Below are 26,523 nucleotides of genomic sequence, written 5' to 3' on the forward strand. Positions count from 1 at the left end.
TCCTTTTTGCTTACTACTTCTACTAAAGGCTTCTTTAAAAAATAACTATCCAAGGAAGATTGCTTCTGCCTACTTTTGACAATGTTCCTGAAACGACTCAGGCAAACGTCATCGAACTGTGCAAGCATACGACCTGTGTAAGCCTTTTCGGGGTGTCTCTTTTCTACAAATGATTGCACCTTATGAAAAGCAGGTAGAGCATCCTTAATTTCTGCCGTTGTCATAGAGTCGTCGTCCTCCTCCTCGCCGCTGCTAGAGAACTCCTCTTGAACGGCGTTATGTTGTATGGCCTCCAACTCCTTCAGGTCATCCGTCATAAGCTCCTCTTGGTGCTCCTCGAGAAGGTCATTGGTGTCGTCCTCGTCGACGACCAGCCCCATGGACTTGCCGGGTGCAACGATCTCGTCAAGATCTGGTTGCGAAACAGTTTCAGGATCGTCAACTGTTCTGAATCTGCAGCACCAGCTTCGCCCATGTCGAGTCCCTCGAAGTCTCGGGCGGATACGGCATCAGGCCAGAGTTTCCTCCACGAGGAATTCAAGGTTCGCCTCGAAACCTCCTGCCAAGCTTGGTTGATGAGTCGGATACATATGACGATGTCGAAATGCTCCTTCCAAAACTGACGCAAGGTGAGGTTTGTGGTATCGGTGATGTCGAAACATCTCTTGAAAAGATGTTTTGTATAGAGCTTCTTGAAGTTCGATATCACTTGCTGGTCCATGGGCTGAAGGAAAGGGGTAGTGTTAGGCGGAAGATAAAGAACCTTTATGAAGGAATACTCCACTAGGATATCTTCCTCGAGGCCTGGAGGGTGGGGAGGGGCATTGTCCAACACCAGCAGACATTTCAGAGGGAGGCGCTTCTCTTCCAAGAATTTCTTCACTGTCGGGCCGAAACACAGATTTACCCACTAGGTGAACAAAAGCCTTGTTACTCAGGCTTTCGCATTAGCCCTCCACATCACTGGAAGCTTCTCCTTAAGCATTTTGTGGGCCTTGAAAGCTCGAGGAGTCTCAGAATGATAGACAAGTAGGGGCTTTACCTTGCAATCCCCACTGGCGTTGGAACGAAGTGCAAGCGTAGCCTGTCTTTCATAAGCCCGGGTAGCTTCTCTTCCTGCGTGTTGTACGTCTGACAAGTCATTTTTTTTTCCAAAAAAGGCCAGTCTCATCACAGTTGAAGACTTGCTGAGAACTGTAGCCTTCGTTGATCATCGTCTCGTCGAACGTCTTTATAAAGGCTTCGGCCGCTTTCGTGTCCGAGCTGGCGGCCTCCCCATGCCGCACCACCAAATAGATGCCAGTCCGTTTACAGAATTTCTCAAACCATCCATGCGAAGCCTTGAAGTCTGGGGTTGGCGTTGATGTCCCTTCTCCTCTGTTGTCTTCGGTCTGGGCAATCAAATTGCCGAAAATAGCGCTGGCCTTGTGGCAGATTGCCTGCGATTTCTTTGTCTTATCTAGACAAGAAGAAGCCTTTCCATTTCATTGTGCACATGGGTCCTCTTGCTGGACAAAATATTCACGCCCTTGGAAGGTGTAGCTGCTTTAATGACATCCTTCTGCTTAAGGATGGTGCCTATTGTCAACGGATTTCGGCCATATTTCTTGGCGATCACACTCAATCGCATACCAGCTTCATACTTCTTGATAATCTCCATCTTCGTCTCCAAAGAGAGCATCCTCCTCTTTCCGTGAATTTCAAGTTTCTTGGGACCCATGACTGCATATATACTGTACGTAATTATGTTATGTAGTACGTATACATATGTAGTAAAGTTCTCACACAAACGATAAATATATTACAACGAAATCACTAACGAATTTACGTTAATAAACGAAATCGTTAGAACGAACGAATACCGCGTGCTTACGATGCCGTGCAGTGGCCGAAGAAGCACGCCGCTACGTAGATGCATCATGGGAGGGATGCTGACCAATAGGAGAGAAGGATCTCATGGCGGTGACTAGCATCAGGAACCAATGGGAGAGGGGGAGGATGGTGGCGAGTCTACTCCATTGGCGGCGAGCGAGTTTCAAAATTGTTATCGGTGGTCCGGGCGAATCTCTGACTTTACGGCAACAACCTTTCGTATCTTGAGCAATTTTCGTATGTAGAGCCGTAAAATTTTTCGTATTTGCTTTCGTATCTCGAGTTTTTCTTGAGTTGAGCCTTTCGTATCTTGAGGTACCACTGTAGTGGGTTACATAAAGAGGCAGTTCAAATACAGAAACAAGGAAATGGTGCTGCATCTCTACTCATCAACAGTTAGACCTCATCTGGAATATGCAGTACAGTTTTGGTCACCAACACTTAAGAAAGGACGTAAATAGATTAGATGGAGTACAGTGGTCCCCCCATATTCGCGGGGGATGCGTACCAGACCCCCCCGTGAATAGTCAGAATCCGCGAATGTTTGGAACCCCTATAAAAACGCTAAAAACAGCCTATTTTGTTAGTTAAAACCACTAAGAAAAACCACTAGAAATTTTCATGCTTGGTTTTTTTTAATAGTTTTATCACAAAAAGTGCATTTTATGATGAAATTGATAACAAAAACCAGGAATTTGTGGATATTTCTCATAGAAAAATACAGCAAATGCGCGAATTTTCCGCGAATAATGCAGGGAAACGTTCCCGAGAGAAATCCGCGAATGTGTGAGTACGCGAATACGGGGGGTCCACTGGACAAGCAAGAGCCACAAAGTTAATTCTATCCATCAGGCAAATAGTTTACCAAAGACGAGTAGAGAGCCTGAGCATGTGATGGCTTAGAAACATGACAATTGTGATAACAACTAATAAAAACATTCAAAATACTGAAAGGCATAACAGAAGTAGACAATAATCTATTTACGTTAAAGGAAAACCAGAGAAGAAATAATGGATGGAAAATAAAACTGAAGAAATACATCACAACCCATTGTGTGAACTTCTTTACATACAATATATGTGACACATGGAATAAACTGCCACCAGAAGTTGTAAACAGCAACAGTGTGGAAGAGTTTAAAAGAAGGCTAGACAAAATCATTAGCCCTTAAAACGCCGGAGCGTAAATAAAAAATGACTCCCGTATGCCGAGGGGTTTGAGAGTGAGCGCGTAAGCGGAAAAAAATATTTTTTCAAAAAATCACAGCGCGCTTAGTTTTCAAGATTAAGAGTTCATTTTTTGGCTCCTTTTTTTCTCAGTGCTTGAAGTTTAGTATGCAACCATCAAGAAATGAAAAATATTATCATTATCATATATAAATAATGCGATATATGATAGCGCAAAAACGAAATTTCATATATAATTGTATTCAAATCGCGCTGTGCGCCAAAATAAACTTGTTTTAGAGGTAACAAGTTGCTTTTTTTTTTCGTTGTAATGTGCACTAAAATTGCGATCATTTTTGATATATAACATATTTGTAAAACAATAAAAGCAACACAGAGAAAATATTATCACAAAATGATGCATGAATTCGTAGCGCGCGGATGTAAAAAAAATAATTTTTTTAATAAATTCACCATAAAATCGAAATATTGTTATAGAGACTTGCAATTTGTTTCAAAATGAAGGAAAATGATTGAATATTACGATACTGTAAGAGTTTTAGCTTACAAATGCAGTTTTTTACCATTTCGAACAGTTAAAGTTGACCGAATGTCGAATTTTTGTTTTAAAAGTTTTTTTTTATATGCAAATATAAAAAAAAATGAGAAATGCTACAACCTTCCAATAATTTTTGTTATATTGTGCATGTTTTTGCGCACATTTTCATATATAAAACTTTAAAAAAAGCGTAATATGAAAAGGCTCAAATATTAGGAAAATGTGACCTACGCGTTTCTGAGATTTTCGGCCGAGAATAGGCGCGCGGACGGAATAAAAATATTTTTTTCAAATATTCACCATAAATCGAGATATTGTTCTAGAGACTTGCAATATGTTTTAAAATAAAGATAAATGATTGTATATTACTAGACTGTAAGATTTTTATGTTATAAATGCGTTTTTTGACCTTTTCGGTTGAGTCAAGTTGACCGATCGTAGTTTTTTTCGTACTTTATCGTACTTTATATGCAAATATTTTCAAAAATGATAAATGCTACAACCTTCCAATAATTTTGTTATATTGTGCATGTTTTTGCGCACATTTTCATATATAAAACTATAAAAAAAGCGTAATATGAAAAGGCACAAATATTAGGAGAATACCGACCTAAGCGTTTCCGAGATTTTCGGCCGAGAATCGGCGCGCGGACGGAATAAAATATTTTTTTCAAATATCACCATAAATCGAGATATTTGTTCTAGAGACTTGCAATATGTTTTAAAATGAAGATAAATGATTGAATATTACTAGACTGTAAGATTTTTATGTTATAAATGCGTTTTTTGACCTTTTCGGTTGAGTCAAAGTTGACCGATCGTAGTTTTTTTCGTACTTATCGTACTATATGCAAATATTTCAAAAATGATAAATGCTACAACCTTCCAATAATTTTTGTTATATTGTGCATGTTTTTGCGCACATTTCAATATATAAACCTTTAAAAAAAGCGTAATATGGAAAAGGCTCAAATATTAGGAGAATGTGACCTACGCGTTTCCGAGATTTTCGGCCGAAAATCGTCGCTGCGGAGGGGAAAAAAATATTTTTTTCAAAATTCACCAAGGAAATCGAGATATTGGTTTCTAGAGACTTTGCAATCAATGTTTTTAAAATGAACGATAAAAATGATTGAAGATTACTAGACTGTAAGGGGGGGAAAAAATTTTTTTTTTAATTGTTATTAAAATGCCGTAGGTTTTTTGACCTTTTCGGTTGAGTCAAAGGCTGACCGATCGTGAGTTTTTCGTACTTATAGTAACTTTACTATGCCAAATATTTCAAAAATGATTAAATGCTACAAAACCGTTCCAATAATTTCTTTTTGTTATATTGTGCATGTTGTTTTTGCACGGGGGGCCAATTTTCATATATAAAACGATAAAAAAAGCGTAATATGGAAAAGGCACAAAATATTAGGAGAATGTGACCTACGCGTTTCGAGAGTTTTTTCGGCCGAGATCGGCGACACGCGGACGGAATAAAATATTTTTTTTCAAATATTCACCATAAATCGAGATATTGTTCATAGAGACTTGCCAATATTTTTGTTTTAAAATGAAGATAAACCTGATGAATATTACAAGAAGACTGTAAGATTTTTAGGGGATGTTATATATGCGTTTTTTTTTTTTACCTTTTCGGTTGAGTCAACAAAGTTGACCGATCGTATAGTTTTTTTTCGTACTTATCGTACTTTATATGCAAATATGCATTTCAAAAAATGATAAATGCTACAACCTTCCAATATTTTTGTTATATTTGTGCAGGTTTTTTGCGCAGATTTCCATATATATAAACCTTTAAAAAAAGCGTAATATGAAAAGGCTCAAATATTAGGAGAATGTGACCTACCGTTTCCGAGATTTTCGGCCGAAAATCGTCGCTGCGGAGGGGAAAAAAATATGTTTTTCAAAAATTCACCATAAAATCGAGATATTGTTCTCGAGACTTGCAATATGTTTTAAAATGAAGATAAAATGATTGAATATTACTAGACTGTAAGATTTTTTATGTTATAATGCGTTTTTTTTGACCTTTTCGGTTGAGTCAAAGTTGACCGATCGTAGTTTTTTTCGTAACTTAGCGTACTTTATATGCAAATATTTCAAAATGATTAAAATGCTACAAACCTTCCAATATTTTTCGTTATTTTAAATTGTGCATGTTTTGCGCACCATTTCCATATAATAAAACCTATAAAAATAAGCGGTTAATATGAAAAGGTACAAATATTAGGAGAATGTGACCTACGCGTTTCCGAGATTTTCGGCCGAGAATCGCGCGCGGACGGAATAAAAATATTTTTTTTCAAATATTCACCATAAATCGAGATATTGTTCTAGAGACTTGCAATTTGTTTTAAAGTGAAGGTAAATGATTGAATATTACTAGACTGTAAGTAATTTGCTTACCCCCCAAAAATAATATTTATAATATATATATATATATATAATATATATATATATATATATCTATATCTATATATATATATATATATATATATATATATAGATATAGATATAAATATATATATATATATATATATATATATATATATATATATATATATATATATATTTTTTTATACGTAAAATATATTACATTCTTCGATTCTGGTACCAATACATAAATAAAGGAATGCAGGTGACACTTCGCTTTTCGCATACAATGAAATGTCTTATATTATTTTATCATGCACACATTCAGATATATAAAAAATTGTAATAAATATAAAACTAAATATAAAAATAAATGCAGAAATACTCACTCGTAATCTGACTCTTCGTTCTATCTTGTTTTTCTCCCTCCTCCATTGAAGAGTCTTGCATTTTTTTCCACTCGACATGACGAGGTACAGGTGGAGGAGGGAGACCGCGCGCCCTTACTGCTGATGGACCCGGCGGCCCCGTGCGCCCTCCGCTGTCGGTTTAGGGGGCGCGCTCCAATACATGACCTTTAGTGTGATACTTTCGGTCACACTCCCCTATCCTGCAAAGAGCAACTTTGCAGAGACGACAGAAGAACCGGGTGTCTCTCCTTCTGCCATTCATATGGCACACCCGGCACGTTTCTGCCTTCGCCCTCTAAGGCCTCAGTATGTGTTCCCCTGGCTGCAGCCGACACGCAGGGCGTCCACTACCCGACGAGAAGCGGTGATGGCGGGGACCGGCAGCAAGAGGGGCGTCGTCAGCAGGGGCGTGTCAGCGGGGCGGGACCCAGCAGGGGTTCGCTCAGCAGGGGCGGCGACAGCAGGGGTGTCGTCAGCAGGGGCGGCGGGGGGGGGGAACAGCAGGGCGCGTCAGCAGGGGCGGCGGCAGCAGGGGCTTTGCGGCAGCAGGGGCGTCGTCAGCAGGGGCGTCGTCAGCAGGGGCGTCGTCAGCAGGGGCGTCGTCAGCAGGGACGGCGGCAGCAGGGGCGGCGGCAGGTCGAGCGAAGTTGGCCCTCCTATCTGCCCTTTCCTCTAGGGGCAGATCTGCAGCTCGGGGCAGGGGGTGTCAGTTATGGAAGGCCACTCATCGGGATCGAAGTTGATGAGGGCATTCCCGGCTACCTCTAGGAACGTGCGTGGGTCAACCTCGGAAGATTGTCACCGCGGTACCCACAGTACAGTATGTAGGCATTTTGGAGGGCCAACTGAAGGATGTATTTGAGGAGCTTCTGTGTCCAACCTTCTTTGGTTCTCTCCTGGCGAAGGGATAGTACTGGATGAGCTGATCAAAGAGATCAACTCCTCCCATGTGCCTGTTGTAGTGCCCAATGACAGTAGGCCGCTCGGTACGAAACTCTCAAACACAACTCGGCCCTGTCGACGTGTCTTCTTCCGCTGTACGATCTCTTCTTGGATGGGTTCATGACTCGTCGTAAACCATGGGGACGAGTCGGACACCCTTCCAACAGATGACGGAGACAGCGCCCTTCCGCCGCCACTCTGTCTCTCCTCTTGCCAGGTGTTGCGGATGACTAGCGAACCTCTTGAGGACATTCGGGGCCCCACGCACCAACCGAAGGGTACCACTGACGTGAACACCTGCTTCATACAGTTCCTGGCCAGGGATACCGAGTTATAATAATTATCCATAAACAGGTGATATCCCTGGTTACGGAAACGTCCCACAAGGTTGAATACAGTGTCACGCAGCGTGGAGAATACCCCGGTATACACTGAAAAGTCCACAACGTATCCAGTGTTGGCCTCGGTAATGAGAAAGAATTTCACACCATATTTCTTTGGCTTCTTGGGTTATACACTTTTATACTAAGACGTCTTTGTAAGGCATCATCCCCTCATCCAAAGACAGGTTTCTTTCCAGGAATCACGAATTACTACAATCGCTCACGGATATAATCCAACACTGTACGCACTAAAATGAGGCGATCACTGTTATTCCGGGGTATGGCCCTTCGGTTGAAGGCGTTGAAGTACCTGTCCATCGCCAGGAAAATTATCACGGGACATAACGCCAGGCACATTCGGCATATATAAAAAATAACTTCTCTTCCAATATTGCCTCGCCGTCGATAGCAGGTGTCAAACCAAAAATAAATGTGGAGCCCCAAAAAATGTGCCATGTCAATGAGGTTGCAAAACCCCGCCAGGAATACGGACAAGGTCGTCTTCAGAATCAATCGGCAGTACCGAGCGTAGTTTCCACCGTCTCGTGTACCAGGTATTCCAGCAATTCCGCGTCATGAAAAGCTGGATGAATCCCCCAAACAGTCAGGAGGGGTACTGGTACGGTCATCCCAGGGGTTGCCGTGAAGGGGTGCATGTTAGGAGGGGTGGGGTCCTCCGTCCACCCCTCGTCATCTCCGACGACCGACCTTCACCTTGGCTGGCGCGACGAGCCGACCTTCTACGTGCCCGTGTGCGCGCGCACGCGCACGGGTGCGGGGCACGATGCACACTACCCCCCCCACCCCCCCCCGTTGGCCCATCACCCTCACTTAGGCCCTCACTTTCTGTATCGTCCTCTGCGATAAAACTTGAGCCCGTATCCCCACCCTCCCCCTCCCCCTCTCAGATTCCCCCTCGTATGCACTGAATTCGAGCTCACTTTCGGGATGTGAGCTCGAACGGACTTGGGGGCAAATATCATCCTCACTTTCATCGGGACTGATGTCCTCATCACTCGATGACATCCGCCATCAAATGAGGACTTGCGACATGTTCCCGATCAAGCTCCGAAAGATATTCGTCTATGTCCCTTGGTTGGAGGCCTCCCAAATGCTACGAATGCCCCTAAGGACGCCCACATGCTTTCTAGGGGTAACCAAAGGCAAACGATGTGTTCCCGAAACACTTTCAGGCCACACGTGGCCGCACAGAACGGCCTTGAGGCGCGGGGTCATGCTGGGTGCTTGGCCTCGCCAGCATCCATGTCCAAAACTCGTCCTTACACGATCCCTTCCGACTGGGTAAAACGCGCCTTTCACGGTTCACACGTCGTTGAGACATATCTACGAATGTCCTGTAGCAATACAAATGCACAAAGTCTCGCACAAGTCCAGAAAAACACGCTTTCACGAAAGATCGCTCTCGGATGGTGCGCTACTGATGCTGGCTGGAGCGAGAAGAAGGGATATCGCGCATGCGCACCTGGGTAACGCTTCAAAACAAAACAAGGCCTTGATCCGTGGACTCCCAGCATCCCCCAAGGCGCGTGATTCAAAAGTTTTAGGATGGTAGGCCTATAAGTATTTTTCCGCGAAGAATTTTAAAAAAAACTTTGTATGTCGACGTAAAATACGTCCAGTCGGCACCCGACAGACAATTTATCTCGACGTAAAATACGTCCAGTCGGCGGGGTTAAGGGTTAGGACACTGAATGAACAGTAAAACCTGTTCCAAGAGTTAAGTGAGCACGCAATGCTTCCACGGATGGACTAATAAGTCTTTAAGACATCCTAATCCTTGTAACTCACTTTCTCTTTAACGGTAATGTAAGATGTATATGAAATTATATTAATATAAAATGTTCCGGATGATGGAGCATATTGTACTTATAAAGTAGTTATGTATTTATTAAGCTCATTCTAGGTTAGGCCCCAGACTAAGCTTAGTAGGTGTATAATTCTCACTCTCTAAGGGTAATGTTAGATGTAGTACTTGAAATTATTCCTGTTAAGATTTGTTATGATAAAGCATATTGTACAATATTTAAGATATTTGCTAATTATTTTCATTTTTTCAGCCTGCTTTTACTGGAAAATATAAACTTTAGATCAATATAACTTCAAATACAACTTACATTACTGGAGAGAGAGAGAGAGAGAGAGAGAGAGAGAGAGACGAGGAGAGAGAGAGAGACGAGAGAGAGAGAGAGAGAGAGTCATTTACATGTTATTACATGATTTACACCTATTATGCTCTATATGAGGACATAATGTATTACATTATACATAGGAGTATGCTATAAATCATTTTCATCATAAAAACCAGTATTTAGTCACAAACAATATGAAAAATATAGTAGTAGTTAGTGAATAAATAGTGTTGCCCTATGAAAAAACCAAATTAGTAATAATTTTAGAGATATGGTCCATAGAAAAAAAATCTGCAAATTAGTGAAAGTTCCTTGTGGAAAAGTTAATATGTTCCACAAAAATCCACGGCAAAGTGGACTGCAAAAATGTAAAACTCGTAAGACTGGGGGGGGGGGGGTCGCTGTACAAGACAACTTAAACCCCCTTTAAGCATAAGAAGAATCAATGCTTCTAGACTACAAGACATTTAACCCACTTGGGTCATTTTGTAAATGAAAATCAGAAAATATTTTCTCTCAATTACAGGAATTGTAGGAACACGTGGGTAAATGTTTTTAAATTGCTGGTACTGTACTGTTTTGTTTTTCAGATATTCCACAGGAGGTTGACATGTACCATGAATTAGTTCCTTTAGAGCCTCAGCATGGCTTGAATAAGTCTTCAATATTTGGGTATGCTACCTCAGTATATAAGGTAAGCTTCTGGTATCATACTGATTTAATGTTGGCTCTGTGGAATAGATTACACAGTATCGTCAGTCCTTTTAGCAAGCAAAATAAAATTGCTGCCTTTTCACTTGTTCAGTTTGGTATTTTGCTACCTACCTATCCAATTTCTGCTTTAGCTTGCTCCAATTTTCAGTTGTCTTTAGTGATAAAGTCTTGAAGGTTAGTCCTATGCCAGTCATGAGATGTGACTCAGTGGTCTCATGAACTACTTTATAATTAAGAATTGATTGAGGGAACTCAAATGTATTCCCACCCCATTGTAATGGTCATTGTATGTATGCAACTTACCAAGTAGTTATATAGCTATGGTTTCTAACTGCTGGCAGCTAGAATTTTTAAAGTTCGCAGTAGTGCTATATTGTTTTGGCTTAGCAACACACCCACCCAGTACCGTGGGAGAAAGGAACCAACTCAGCACTGGTTTTCAGTTGTTTCTGCTGGCTGGTGCTCTCAATAGCTAATTCAGTAGAGTGGGAATTTTGGAAATTGGTTACTTCTGTGGATGATTGATGAAGTACTCTGTTGAATTTGGTAGCCTTTTCAGTAAAAATATTTAGCTGTTGTTAGGAGTTTGGCAAAATAGTTAAATTTTTGCTTTTGTTTGAGTTAATAAGTATGAGGCATGTCTGATACCAGCTCTCATAGTACTATGTATTGCAGCCTTTGCTCATTAAGGCCTTTTATGACCCACATTCAGTTTTGTATTGAGTGTAGGGGTCAAACTTGCACACGACTTCAACTTGTGGAAATGTGTTGATTAGAATGACAAAAAATGGAAGACCTTAACTAGCCATTTGAGTAAATTAGAAAGAGACAAAAATAGAAAGGCTGCTTCTAGAGCAAACGCTAAGAAACAGTTAGATAGTCAGGATATAACTTGGTACTGTCCCTCCTTCCTCTTCTGTTCAACCTTCCCCCCTCTCCTAATCAACTTAATCCTAACCCTGACTCTCTAGCACCTGAACCCAATGCCATTGCCAACCTCGAGGCACGAGTAGACCTAAAATTCTCTATTATGTTACAGGCGATGGAGACTTTAGGAGTGTATATTAAGACACTAATGGAGAAGGTAGGTGATAAAGTGAGTGCTAGTGTTAGTGTTGTGGAGGAGGTGGTTGTTTGTCCTGCTGATTCTCGTAGATAAAAGTCCCAGACCGTAACAGAGCACCATTGGAAAGGCGTATCTAAGGAGTCTCAACTTTCCTCTAGCAGGTCAAACTCAGAGGAGTCTTCCCCCAGACGCCAATGTGCCTTGTACATGAGTCTCATAAGCTGAAAAGGAGGACTCGTAATGTACGTCAGTCTGAAGAGGTAGCACAAAGAAAAAGTGCTGAGCGTCTGTTGGTGCTGGTTCTTTATCCTCCCGTGCTTCCCTCTCCAGATCCTTCCTCTGCTTTTGCTTCTGGCTCCAAGAAGCGGTCTGCACCTGAACGTCTGTCGGCGCATGTGCAATCTTCTTGTAGGAGGAGAGTATTGTGTGTCCTGCGATGTTTGTAGGAATTCAGGAGCACCCATTGGTGCAGGAGCCTACACTGGCACGTGAGTCTTCTCTTTTTCCAGATCAATCTTTCTCTCTCTTGTCCTCAAGTATTGGAACCAGTAGTTTTTCAAGAGAGGGTTTTGGCCCCAGACTGACCATTGGCACCACAAGCACCCGAGTGCCCACTGGTGCTGCAAGCACTAGTCCACCCATTGGTGCCTCAAGCGCCCAGGCGCCCATCGGTATCTTTGGAATAACCAACTGGTATGGGTTCAGTATCTCGAACCTCAACGATTTCGGATCCGTCCATTGCGGTGATTCAAAGTAAGCTTAATATTATCTTAGGCATTATGAAAACTTCAACACCACCTGCTCAACCTCAAACTGTTTGTCCCCAGTTTTGATGGAGAGAGATGAGGAAGAGGATAAAGAGACTCCTACAGTTTAACAAAAAAAACGGTCGGACCCCCTTTCTTAACAACTTTTTAAATTTTTGTAAATTTCTAACTTTTTCACCTACAGCCCTGGCTTTGCTTCGCCAGAGTCCTCTTATATGAGAGATAACCAGTCAAAACCGTGAAATATTTTAATCTTTGGCTTGCGGACAAGAGGGATCAGGGTAAAGGTAATTTTAACTTCCAACCTTCTTGCCTTTCCACAAGAAGACATTTGTGTCACTAGACTGGGGAGGCTCTCTCTTTTGAGTTTTTCTGCCTTCACCCAGGGGGACTTTTCCAGAAAGTCTTATTGATTCTGCCAGGAGGGCGGGTTTTAATTTGGCCAAAATAATGTTTTCAGCGTCGGAACTGGATCACCTTACTAAAAATATTTTTAGGGTTTTTGAGGTAATAAGCTTCTTGGATTGGGTAGAGGGAACCTGGGGTCAAAAGATCAAGGAATGTTCCTCTTTGGATAAGGAAACCTTTTCTGACATTTCAGGTATTATTTCTTGCCTTGGTAAAGGTACAGGCGGCCCGCGGTTAACTGCGCAATCGCTCATCGGCGAATCGGTTTTACGGCTGTCGTCAAAAATATTCACTAAAAATGCCGTTCAGACCATAAAGGTTATGCACATTATATTAACAAATTTTATGGAGAGTTATTAACGTAAGGTATTAGGGTAAAAGGTAAAATATATGCCTCTGACGCTGTTCTATGCCGAAAATATCGAGTTACATAAGTGCAAATTTAGCTATGGATGTGTCGATTTATAAATGTTCATGCTTTTGTTTAAAATGTGTATGAAAATGTATTACGTGTAAAGTATTTTTATTTCTGCACAGAAATATGAGACAAAGGCAGCTTTTGAAATTGCTCTTCACGTTATCAAATACGATGTCTTTTCATGGTCTTTCTTGTGAGCCGCCGCCTGCCGCTCTTCCGAAAATATAGTTTGTTCATGAAACTTACCTGTCAGATAATATTATATATAGATGGTATTTCTGACGTCCGACAGAATTTCAAAACTCGCGGCACACGTAGTGGGGCGGTCAGTGGTAGTACCCATTCCCGCCGCTGGGAGGCGGATATCAGGAACCATTCCCGTTTCTGTTCATATTTTCTGTCGCCGGTGCTGGAAACAACTGTTTACAGTACCTCCGTCTAGGATTTTTGATTTATCTCGCTTTAAATTATCTGGATTGACTTTTGGTATCGACTTCTGGATTGTTGGATTGGCACGCGTAATAGTGGATTGGTTTTTGATTTTGGATTGGCTTATCTGTGTACATGATGTCGGGATCAAGTACTGGAAGTTTCAGAGTGTGTGTGAGGAGCGAATGTAAGGTGAGGCTTCTTAAACCTTCAGTTGATCCTCACACAGTTTGTATGGATTGCAGGGGGCATGTTTGCTTGGTTGATGATCGGTGCAATGAATGCAAGGATTTGGATGATGATAAATGGAAGATGTATGAGACCTATCGACGTAAATTGGAGCGCGATAGAGTCAGGAGGTCTTCCTCCAAGAGCGGTTCTACGAAAGGTAAGGGATGTAACATTTCTCCTCCTCTAACACCAGTAGATTTTGCTCAACCTAATCCTGTTTTGTTGCCTTCGGGCCCCAGTGCTGTGTCTGGAGAAGGTTAACACCCTTTCTCTGATTCTTGAGTCTATTTCGCGCTCTTGAATCGAAAATTTTGGCCCTAGAAACTGGCCCTGTGAAAGTTTGTGTTAGTGCCCCTAGTGTTGTGGAGGGCGTCAGATCGGCCCCATAATGCCTCTAGGCCTAGACCTCTATCGGACTCCCAGGACTCAGGGAGTGGGTATGTCGAAAGCCGCAAGAGGGTTACGGGGGCTCCCCACCGATCTGGCGTCCCTTCGGCAGGCCTTGTTGCTAAATCCCAGGCTGCCAAGGAGCGCGCACGTGCGCGTGTCCTGAAGGAGTGCTTTTCGTCCTCCGAAGCGTCCTCCCCGCGCAAGGGGGTGGAGCGCTCGGAGACTCGCGTCCGTTGAAAAGGACTTTTCGCTTTGAGGACGCTTCACGTCCTATGTCTCCGCTTTCGTCAGAGGATGCGTATGACGCCTTTCCTCCTCAGAAGAGAGGTAGGGTTTCTACCGACGAGGACGTTGGTTTCCACGCACAGGCGTGTTCACCTGAGAGGCAGATAGCTGTACCTGCTAGAAGGAAGGAGGCGTCCCCTCGCCCCTCGCCTTCTCGCAGGGTCAGTCCTGCCCCTTCTTCTGCTCCTTCGTCACCTACGAAGGATATCCTAGTGTCCCTTCAGGACCAGATTACGTCGCTTATGGCTCAGAGGCGCCCAGCAGCAGTCAAGCCTAAGCGTAGAAAGGACGTTAGGCTGCCCGTCAAGAAGACGAAGCAGTCTCATTCTCTCTTGTCTCGTTCGTTTCTCTTTCCACCTCCGGATCGTCACCGTTCTCGTTCTCCGAGTAGATCTTTCGCTCTCTCAGTAGAGGACGCTCGCCAGGACGCTAAGCGTTCGAAGCAGGACGCTTTGCGCTCTCGGCAGGGCGCTGTTGAGGACGCTCGGCAGGACGCTCGGCGTTCGAAGCAGGACGCTTTGCGTTCTCGACAGGACGCCTTTGAGGACGCTCGCCGTTCGAAGCAGGACGCTTTTCGAACGAGGCAGGACGCTCAGCAGGACGCTTTTGGCGCCTCTCGTCAGGAAGCTCGCGCTTCCTCTCGTAGGGACGTGTCTGTTAAGACAGTTCCCGTTGCTTCTAAGTACGCTCCTCTTTCGCAGGATGTCCGTCCTTATAAGGATCGTCGTAAGGGCGATTCCGTACCTGTAGCGGGTACTTCCAATCAACGGAAGTCGTTGTTCAGGCTTGAGACTGCTGGACGTACGCCCTCTCCTGATGGACGTTCTCCAGTTCCTCTTAGGGAGGAAGGGGAACTTAGTAGTCCAGGGAGTTCCGTCGAAGAAGAACCTCCGTAGCTTCAGCTGTCTCGGACTATAAGGTTCTTGTCAGGCTGTTACGTTCATCCTTCGGGGAGAAGTTCCAGCCGGCAGCCCCTAGGTCTCCTCTCACTTTCGTCTTCCAAGACCGTTAAGACCCCTGAGTTAGTTGAAATGAAGACATCACTGTCGAACCAAAGAGGGCTTTCAAGAAACTTCAAGATTTTATGTTATCGAAGGAAGGATCAGGGCAAGACCACTTTCGCCCCCCTTCCCTCTAGACTTGCCGGGAAAGGAGGAATTTGGTATGAAACCAAGGAGGACGTGGGAGTAAAGGTTCCTTCGTCCGCTCTGGGTGACTTCTCCAGTTTAGTGGACGCTCAGAGGAGGTCTCTCTTATCGTCTGCTAAGGTGTCCTGGACTCCTGTGGAGACGGACCACCACTTGAAGGGACTGCTTCGCACCTTGAATGTCTTTAATTTCTTAGACTGGTGCCTGGGAGTTTTAGACCTTCAGTCTAGAAGTCCTGATTCTCTCAGTCTGGGGGAGCTGTCCAGCGTGTTGTCATGTATGGACAAGGCCGTCAGGGATGGTTTGGAGGAGCTAGTTTCTCATTTTGGAACTGCTTTCCTGAAGAAAAGAGCTCTTTTGTGCAATTTTACCGCTAAGTCGGTCTCTCCCGCTCAGAAAGCGGAATTGCTCTTTGCGCCTCTTTCGGACCATCTCTTCCCCCAGGCTATGGTAAAGGATCTTGCAACGAGTTTGCAAGAGAAGGCGACCCAGGACCTCTTGGTACAGTCTTCAAGATGTCCAGCAGTTCCTTCCACATCGGCATTCAGTAAAACCCCCGAAGAAAGTCAAACCTTTCGCGGGGCACCCCCTCGAGAGCAGCTCCTCGAGGGAGAGGTTTTTCGAGAGGAAGAGCTTCATTTAAAACCAAAACCACCAAATGAAGATCTTGTCCTTCAGACGCCAGTCGGGGCCAGACTGAAGTTCTTTGCGGAGGCATGGAGGCAGAGAGGGGCGGATCCTTGGACTCTCAAGATAGTAGAGCAGGGGTACAAGATCCCCTTTTACATCCTCCTCCTTTAACATCAACTCCCAGAGACCTCTCTCCATCTTATCAGGGAGAGAAGAAAAGTATTCTTTTCGATCTGTTAGACCAGATGGTCGAAAAAAGAGCGGTGGAACAAGTCTTGGACCTGGAGTCACCGGGCTTCTACAACAGGATTTCCTAGTGCCAGAAGCACTCGTCAGGTTGGCGCCCAGTCCTGGATGTGAGCAGGCTCAATCCTTTTGTAGAAAAGATCAAGTTCAAAATGGAGACGCCTCAGTTCGGTGCTGGGAGCCTTGAGACCTGGCGACTGGATGGTGTCTCTGGACCTGCAGGACGCGTACTTCCACGTCCCCGTCCACCCTCTTTCAAGGAAGTACCTGAGATTCGTCTTAGACAACAGGGTTGGCAATTCAGAGCCCTTTGTTTCGGTCTCAGCACGGCCCCGATGGTTTTCACAATGATAATGAGATGTAGCGAGTGGCTCCATTCGTCAGGGATCAGGATATCCCTCTACCTCGACGATTGGCTGATCAGAGCGTCGTCGAGGCAGAAATGTCTGAAGGACCTTCAGTTTACGTTAGCCCTAGCAAAGTCTCTGGGTCTTTTGGTCAACTCCGAAAAGTCGCATCTGACCCCGACACAGTCCATCGTGTATCTGGGGATTCAGATGGATTCAGTGGCTTTTCGGGCGTTTCCATCCCAGGAACGTCAGCGACTGGGGTTAGAGAAAGTCGCAGCCTTCCTAGAGAGAGAAGCTTGTTCGGTGAGGGAGTGGATGAGTCTGCTGGGCACCATTTCCTCACTAGAAAAGTTTGTCTCGCTGGGAAGACTGCACCTCAGGCCTCTTCAATTTTTCCTTGCGGAAGAATGGAAGTCGAAAGAGGACCTGAATGCGATCCTAAGGATCTCAAGCAAGGTAAAAGGCCACTTAAGGTGGTGGCTCGACCCTCAGAAGTTACGAGAGGGCTTCTCCTTACATCTTTCTGAGCCCCACCTAGTGTTGTTCTCAGACGCTTCCATTTCAGGTTGGGGAGCAACACTGGGGGGGGAGAAAGTGTCAGGCTCCTGGAGAGGGGAACAGGTAGCCTGGCACATCAATGTAAAGGAACTGGCAGCGATATTCCTGTCGCTGCAGTTCTTCGAAGACAAACTGTCAAGCAAGGTTGTTCAAGTCAACTCAGACAGCACCACAGCCCTTGCATATCTAAAGAATCAGGGAGACGCAAGGCGCATCAAGATCCTGACAAGATTCGTGGCAGGGGTTCAGAATGTCAGGGCGGACCTTCTCAGTCGACGAAATCAGATTCTACCAACAGAATGGACCTTGCACCAGGAAGTCTGTCAACAATTATAGACATTGTGGGGACGTCCTCTAGTAGACCTGTTCGCTACATCAAGGACGAAGAGGCTTCCTCTGTATTGCTCCCCGGTTCTGGATCCAGGGGCAATTGCAGTGGACGCGTTGCTCTGGAACTGGACGGACCTGGATCTTTACGCCTTTCCCCCATTCAAGATCATGGGGGAGGTAATGAGGAAGTTCGCAGCTTCAGAAGGGACAAGGTTGACTCTGATTGCCCCAATGTGGCCAGCAAGAGAGTGGTTCACAGAGGTCATGACATTCCTTGTGGACTTCCCAAGAACGTTGCCCTGGAGGAGAGATCTACTCAGACAGCCTCACTTCAAAAGGTTTCACCAAAACCTCTCCGCTCTGGCTCTGACTGCGTTCAGACTATCGAAAAGTTGGCCAGAGCGAGAGGCTTTTCAAAGGCAGCTGCGAGAGCAATCGCTAATGCTCGAAGAGCCTCTTCTAGAGCTGTCTACAGTCTAAAAAGGGGTTTGGTCCTCCTTCAGGGCATGGTGCAAAAAGGAAGGAATTTCCTCTTCCACGACCTCTGTGAATCAGATAGCAGATTTCTTACTCTATCTAAGAAATGTGCAGAAGTTGGCAGTTCCTACAATCAAGGGTTATAGGAGTATGTTGTCTGCCGTTTTTCGCCACAGAGGACTGGACCTCTCCGACAATAAGGATCTGCACGATCTCTTAAGGTCGTTCGAAACCACCAAGATTCCACAAGCAAGACCGCCCTCATGGAATCTCGATGTGGTTTTGAAACATCTTATGCTAAGTCCCTTTGAGCCTCTCCATGAAGCTTCTCTAAGGGACTTGACGAGAAAAACGCTTTTCCTAGCTTCTCTGGCGACGGCGAAGAGAGTTAGTGAAATCCAAGCGTTCAGTAGCCTAGTGGGCTTCAAGGGGGACAACGCTGTCTGCTCGTTGAGCCCATCTTTCTTGGCTAAGAACGAGAACCCGTCTAATCCTTGGCCGAAGAGCTTTGAAATCAAAGGAATGTCGAGTCTCGTGGGTCAAGAACCAGAGAGAGCCCTGTGCCCTGTCAGGGCTCTCAAGTTCTATGTGAATAGGACTAAAGAGATAAGAGGTCCCTCAGGTAATCTCTGGTGCTCGGTGAAGAGACCAGATTTGCCGTTGTGTCGAAGATGCTGTTTTGCTTTTCTTCTTAGGACGTCATTAAAGAGGCTCATTCATCTTTCCAGAAGACTGATTTGAGCCTCTTTAAAGTGAAAGCTCACGAAGTCAGAGCCGTAGCTACTTCTCTGCCTTCCAAAGGAATATGTCTATACAAAGATATACTTGATAGCACCTTTTGGAGGAGCAATTCCGTATTCGCCTCACATTACCTCCGGGATGTGAGAACGATTTACGAGAACTGTAGTTCTTTGGGGCCTTACATTTCGGCAGACACAGTTTTGGGGGCTGAAGGTAGCTCTCTCCCTATCCCTTAGCTTAGTTAGGTTAGTTTTTATTGTGTTTTTGGTTGATGGTGAGATCTTCTGTGTAAATCTCCCATTCCTTAGTGTTAATGTCAGGGGTTTTTGGTTAGTTGGTCAGGTGGTCGGTTGCTGTGTTACTGCCATATGTTTGGCTAGATGGTCTTGTCACATTGTGGTCACGTCCCCGTTGACAGAGCATTCCAGAGTGCACCAGCATACAGGTCCAAACCTGGCTGGCAACTCTGATAAAAGCATAAGCATGCTTTAGTGACAGTAATCACAGAGTCTACTTTGCTATCAGGTAAGGAACCAAGAAGTAAATCTTTCATTTAATTTAAGTTTCCTAAAAAATCCTATTCTGTCTCTACCCACCCCCATCCGAAGGTGGGATTCAGCTATATATATATCTGGACAGGTAAGTTTCATGAACAAAAATGTTATTGTTATAATACAATTAAGTTTGTTCATACTTACCTGGCAGATATATATAATTAGAGTGCCCACCCTCCTCCCCTCAGGAGACAAGGGTCATGAATAAATATGAACAGAAAATGGGAATGGTTCCTGATATCCGCCTCCCAGCGGCGGGAATGGGTACTACCACCTGACCGCCCCACTACGTGTGCCGCGAGTTTTGAAATTCTGTCGGACGTCAGAAATACAGCTATATATATATCTGCCAGGTAAGTATGAACAAACTTAATTGTATTATAACAATAACATATTTAAAAAAAGTGCAAATTACCAATCGATGTGTCGATTTTATAAATGTTTATGCTTTTATGTTTAAAATGTGTATGAAAATGTATTACAAATAGGGTATTTTTATTTCTGTGCAGAAATATGATAAAAATGCAGCTTTTGAAACTGCCCTTCAAGTTATCGACCATGATGTTTTTTCATGTTCGTTCTTTTATGCCGCCGTCTGCCGCTCTTCTGAAAATATCGAGTTAAAAAGAGTGCAAATTTAGCGATCGATGTGTCGAATTTTTAAATGTTTATGCTTTTATGTTTAAAATGTGTATGAAAATATATTACATAAAGGTATTTTCATTTTTGTACATAAATAAGATACAAATTAAGGCAGCCTTTGTAACTACGCTCCACGTTGTCAGGGGATGTTTTTTCATGTTCATTCTTGTCCGCCACTGTTCCAAAAAATGTATGGTGTTATTTTATTAATTATGCATCTTTTCCATAAATCCTTTAAAAATTTATACATAATTTCACTGTATCCAAGAATATTGTATGTATTCTCATATTATTGTATTATAAAATACTACGGCAAATTTAAGCCAGTATTCCGCGGAGCGGCCAATGTTGTGGTTTGAAATCAGCTGATGAATAAGACTTCGTTTCACCATAACGCAATTCTGAGTGAATTCCCTCTCTTCTAGTTAGCATAAACGAATATCTAGATACTTGACTTTTATGAGACAAGGTTATTTTTCCTTATACAACGTGTTTTAGGGGGAAATATTTATTGAATATGTCTCGTTGTGAATGTGAACTACTTTTTTTTCGTTAACAGATTACTTTGGTGGCATGTTTATTGCGTAAAAAATTACGTGATTTTGTTCGCAATAATCCTTTATATCATCGTAATACGAACTTTACGTTATCTTATATTGGCGTGAAACCAACAGTAAGATGTCTTCTTTCAAGCATAGTAGTTTTGATTAAGATTATTTTATCCCAATTTTATCTACGGTTGTGTTTGATGGCATACGTTTACTGCAGTTTTATCCTTGTTGCCGATGTACGATAATAGTCATTAGCAGCTTGAACAGTTTTCTCAGCTTCAGTTATAACTAGGTTTAAATTTAACAGTATATTTCCCGATTGATCTTTGATCTATATTGATCTTTGATCTAGAGCGAATAAAGTTACTACATTAAGATATCTCAGTTCTATTCTATACATAACGCCATTTATAACAACTACGGTAATAGTGTAATGTAGTACGATTAATGAAATACAAGCCAAACGGTTGTACTTAGAAAAAAAAAAAAGTTTCTCGTTCGGTTGTTCATGGCTGTACTACACGTTCACGCAACGAGTAAAACGTTAAGACCAAACTTCCATCTTCTCTTTTGCTGTCATTGAACTTATGTCACTAGAAGATGGATAAAGTTAGGCCATTGCAATTTGATCTCTCATAAAATCGGACTATCGTAAGACTAATGATCGTAACCTGAACACTACAGCTACCTGTACACTTTATAAACTTTATTATATCTTTGCATACTCTAGACATCCAAAGGATTAAAGCTAAGCTTTTTTCACTTTACAGTATTTACAATGCTATAATGTACTGTACAGTACTACTATACAGTAAAATCTATAGTACTATACTGCATAAATATAATTTTATTTATTGCACCATTGTGGGAATACGGCGCCTTTGACTGGTGTAGAGTTTCAAAAGAAGGTGTGCGGTGGCCATAGGCTTTAAAATTGCTTAGCGTCGAAAATCACTCGGCGTCGGCGGCCAGGAACGGAACCCCTGCCGCTAACCGAGGGCCGCCTGTATAAGAGATCCTTGGGGTTGGCCTCTCTTTTTACTCTAGGCATTCTTAAACAGAGAGAGCTTTGGTATTCATTCACCACTTTAGGTGTTTCTCGGAAGCAGAGGTCAACCTTACTTTATTCTCCAATGAGTAGGAGACACCTCTTCCCAGAGGACACTGTGGTTCAAGTTCCCTTCTGAGCTTCAGAAGAAATCCACCCAGGATTTACTCTCGCAATTGACTAAATGTCCTTGTGATTCAACTCCCAGCTTTTGCCTCTCCCCAGCTAGGCACGTTCAGCCCTTTTGTGGCAGGGGAAGTATCTAGATCCTTCCTTAGATATAGGGGGAGAGCTCGCTACACCCCTGGAGCAATTAAGAAGTCCTAAAAAAAAGTGAACTTTCAGTCCTTAGTGCTCTGATAGGTGCAAGGCTCCACCAGTTCTGGAGACATTGGGAGGAAAGAGGGCCGGAACTGTGGATTTTCAAAGTTTTGAGAGAGGGCTACGTGATCCCTTTCGAGAGAGCTCTCTGATAAATTTGTTTGCCCACTCAAAAGGTTCAGATAAATTCATCGCCCTTTTGGAGGGAGTTTTGTCTCTTCTAAAGCAAAAGGCCATAGAGTTAGTAACAGATCCACTTACTCCAAGGTTCTACAATCGTCTTTTTAGTCCCCAAGGCGTCGGAGGGTGGGGGGGTTAGGTTGGATTCCAGTACTAGATGTAAGCTCCCTAAATCTCTCTATGGAAAACAAGATTCAAAAGGGAAATGAATCAGAGTTTTGAAATCCATTCATCAGGGTTTTGGTTTATTTCCTTCAGCATGGAAAACGCTTACTTCCATATCTCAATTCACCAGGAATCAAAGAAATTTCTCAGATTCGTTTTCAGAAACAAAGTGTACCAGTTCAGAGCTCTGTGTTTCGGGCTGTCGACAGTCCAGCAAGTGTTCACTTGAGTACTTTTTCCCAATGCAAAGTGGCTGCACTAGTCAGGACTTGAGTGTCACTTTATCTGGACGTCCAACTAGCTCCTTCGCTTACAGACTCAAAAGAAGTGCCGGAGGACAAGCAGAGGACAATTCTACTAGCAAAAGAATTAGGCTTGCTAATAAACCTAAAAAAGTCTCAACTAGTCCCATGTCAACAGATAGTCTATTTAGGGATGAGGGTAGACTCAGTGACTTTTCAGGCTTTTCCATCCCTTCAAAGGGTGGCATCATGTATTCACAAGGTGAACCATGTTATGTCTCTTTAGAAGTGCACGTCAAAGGAGTGGACGAGCCTTCCGGGCACACTGTCCTCGATAGAGTAATTGGTAACTTTGGGAAGGCTTCACATGAGGAATCTTAAGTTCTTCCTCAAGGTGAATTGGGACAGAAAGAAGTTCCCAGATTCGTTTGTATTCCAGGTAACGAACGAAATCAAGGAGGACCTGTCTTGGTGGAGATCAGATGACAGATTTCGAGATGGGAAGTCAGTCCTCACTCTGAACCCCGAATTAGTCTTCTGTTTAGACATGTCCAATCTAGGTTGGGGAGCTCTCCTAGGAGACAGGTAAGTCTCAGGGATGTGGAGCACTCATCAAGGAGAGTGGCAAACCAATTTAAAGGAGCTGACGGCAATCCACTGGGGTTTGTTGGAGTTCGCAGATTTGGTTCGCCTCAAAGTTTTGACGGTCCATTCGGACAACACAGCGACTTGGTCATACATCAGAAAGCAGGGAGGAACCCGACAAGAGACCTTCATCTTTGGGTGAATCAAAATCAGACAAGAATCTTGACAAAATTCATCCAAGGGAAATTAAATGTCCTAGCGGATGAATTGAGTCGCAAAAAGTGGGTCCTTCCCACAGAGTGGATGTCAAATCTGATAGTCTGCCTCGATGTGTGGAAACTTTGGGGCAAACCACTCCTGGATTTGTTCACCCCATCAAAGAACCATCATCTGCCAGTGTATCGCTCGCCAGCACCAGATCACAAGCATGGGTGACAGACGCTATGCTTGTGGACTGGTCGGACAATACCTTAATGCCTTCCCACCATTCAAGATGGTGAAGGAGGTCATAAAAAGATTCCGGTCACGTCGGAATCTTTAGATAATCCTTGTTGCACCATTTTGGCCAGCTCAAGAATGGTTTCTGGATATACTAGAGCTCCTGGTAGATTTCCCGAGGTTACAACCACAGAGGAACAGTCTACTGAGACAGCCCCAATTCAGGAGGTTCCATCAAAGTCTGTCCACTGTGGCCCTGACTGCTTACAGACTGTCCAATGCTTCATACAAGCAAAAGGTTTTTCTAACCAAGCTGCAAGTGCTATTGCTCAATACAGGAGAAAATCATCTAATGACATACCAGATGAAGTGGGCTATTTTTTTATCATGGTGTAAAGAAAATAAAATCTTCTACTACCGCTATACAGAAATTGTGAATTTCCTTTTGTACCTGAGGACTACCAGGAGCCTGTCGACCTCAACTATCAGAGGTTATAAGTCTATGCTGGGATCAGTATGTAAACATAGAGGATTAGATTTGTCTAAAGATAAAGATCTGTTGGACCTTATCAAATCTTTGCACACAGAGAAGCTTAAAGGTCTTAAGATAGTGTCTTGGAATCTAGAAATGGTCCTTAAATGGTTCAGTACCACAGTTTGAGCCTTTGAATTCGGCTTCTCTTAAGAGACCTTACAAGGAAAACTCTCTTTCTGGTGAACTCCACTCACTGGACAAGATACTGGGCTGTGCCCGAGGTAATACAGTTTGTGCATTAACTGAAAGTTTTTTTTAGCAAAAAACGAGAGACTGTCCAACCGTGCCCTCATTCTTTGGTTATTAAAAATCTTTTGGAATTAGCAGGTTTGAAAGATGAAGAGAGGTTTTGTGTCCAGTCAGAGCTTCGAAATATTTACAGAAAACATAGAAGATTCAGGGCCCTTCCTCACCTGTGCTGTTAGGTGAGGAACCCCTCATGCCCTTTATCGAAGAATGCTCTGGCTTTCTTCTTGAGAAACTTGATCTTATAGGCCAACTCTAAACTGAAAGAATCAAGTTTGATTCTATTAAAGTGAAAGCTCGGGAAGTAAGGGCGGTGGCCACTTCTCTTTCTTTTAGGCACAACCTCTCATTAACTTCCATGGTCCAAACGACGTATTGGAATTGTAAGTCAGTGTTCGTGTGTCATTACTTGCAGGACATTGAAACTATTTATGACAATTGCAGTACCCTGGGTCCTTTTTGCTGGCTCAGCGTTAGGTAAGGGTGTATAGGAAGTTGCTCCTTCCTTAGTTATTCTCTTCCCCTTGAACAAAGTTGGTGAGTCTTAAGAGGGAGTCTAGGGATATTATTATTGTACTTGGAGTACTGTACCCATCAGTCTTAATTACACTTGGGTATTTTTTTTTTAGAATTGTTTTGGTGGCGATATAATCACTCTGGTTTTGCTAAGTTGTTATTGGTACTGTGCCCTGAGCATGGACATCTTCGTGTAGACCTTGCATGCCACAGACTTTTCCTTAACTGCATGGATCCCACTAAGTAGAGGTTCACTCTTGGCTACACCACGACATCTCTACTAGTTAAGATGAGCATAATCCAGAAGCGGTAATCATCTGTACAGCTCTCTTAACAGGTAAGGAGCCAAAAAGCAATTTAATTAATGCTAGCACTATGTGTATTCTTTTTATTTATTAAAAATTATGTTTACAGGCAGTCCCCCGGTTATCGATGGGAGTTTTGTTCTTGGCGGGGGTGCCGATAAACGAAAGCTGCCGTTAACTGAAACTTGGCAATTTATGACACTTATGGCACCGACTTTTGGTGAATGGCACCTCTGTTAGGTATGTTATGGTGCCATAGCTCTATTGTCGGCACCTTATGGCACCGACAACCGAAACTGGTCTGTTATAGCGCCATGAATCACCGATTTTATGGCGTTAGACAAGCGCCATAAAAGGGTATCTCTGATCACCAGGGACTGCCTCTACTTGTACTGTTTCCATGAATTCCACCTCCTACAATGTGGGACTCAGCTACGTAACTACTTGGTAAGCTATACTATACATAAAAATGACATTTTTATAATAAAATAAGATTTTATGTATAATTACCAAGTAATACATAGTTACATGATCAAAGCCCTCCTGCCTCCCCTCTCATGGATAATAAGGCATAAACAACTGAAAGCCAGTTCTGAGTTGGTTCCTCTCTCCCCAGTAATGGGTGGGGAGTACCTGTGTAATTTTCCAGAACTTGCAATAAAAAATTGGCTTATTTTTAGTGTAGCTTGTTTTGTAAATTCATATTGCTTTGGACTTTAAGATAGGGTATGGTTGAATCTGTACATTGTTTTGTTTGTTGCATATGATGGTAGCTTTGGACTGAATGCAATAATAATTTAAATTTTACTTCATTTTCATGTGAGGAGACCTTTCCCTAGCAGTTTATTTAAACACGTCAAACTATGGATAGGAAACTGAAATCTTCTGGAAGTGTGAAGTTAGTCATCCAAGGAATTTCATTGATTCAGTAATGAACTTGGAGATGTATGTTCAGTATTGTATTTAGCAGCACTGATTTATACTTTTGTTCCAATGGGAATACTACAAACTATGGCTAAGACATTTTTTTATTGAGTATCCTTCAGCACATGCTGGAATTGATTGTTAATATTTAGTTGTCTTTCCCTTTGGGTGTTCGATGAATTTCTAGAGAAATGAATGTGCCTAAAAGGCATGAACAA

General features: G+C 43.1%; 1 protein-coding gene across 3 annotated transcripts in view; it reads left to right on the plus strand.

Moving 5' to 3' along the window:
* LOC135197088 (PAN2-PAN3 deadenylation complex subunit pan3-like) overlaps positions 1 to 26,523 on the plus strand; it is a 331,370-nt gene that overhangs the window by 89,728 nt on the left and 215,119 nt on the right. For all 3 annotated transcript variants that reach the window (XR_010310552.1, XM_064224045.1, XM_064224046.1), the window contains one exon: positions 10,456 to 10,559. Coding sequence is in view for 2 of the 3 variants with exons in the window: in XM_064224045.1 (XP_064080115.1) it covers positions 10,456 to 10,559 (104 nt within the window). In the remaining variant the exon portion in view is untranslated. The remainder of the gene's footprint in view (positions 1 to 10,455; positions 10,560 to 26,523) is intronic.

Source organism: Macrobrachium nipponense, chromosome 18 (assembly GCF_015104395.2).
Source record: "Macrobrachium nipponense isolate FS-2020 chromosome 18, ASM1510439v2, whole genome shotgun sequence".
Taxonomy (NCBI): domain Eukaryota; kingdom Metazoa; phylum Arthropoda; class Malacostraca; order Decapoda; family Palaemonidae; genus Macrobrachium; species Macrobrachium nipponense.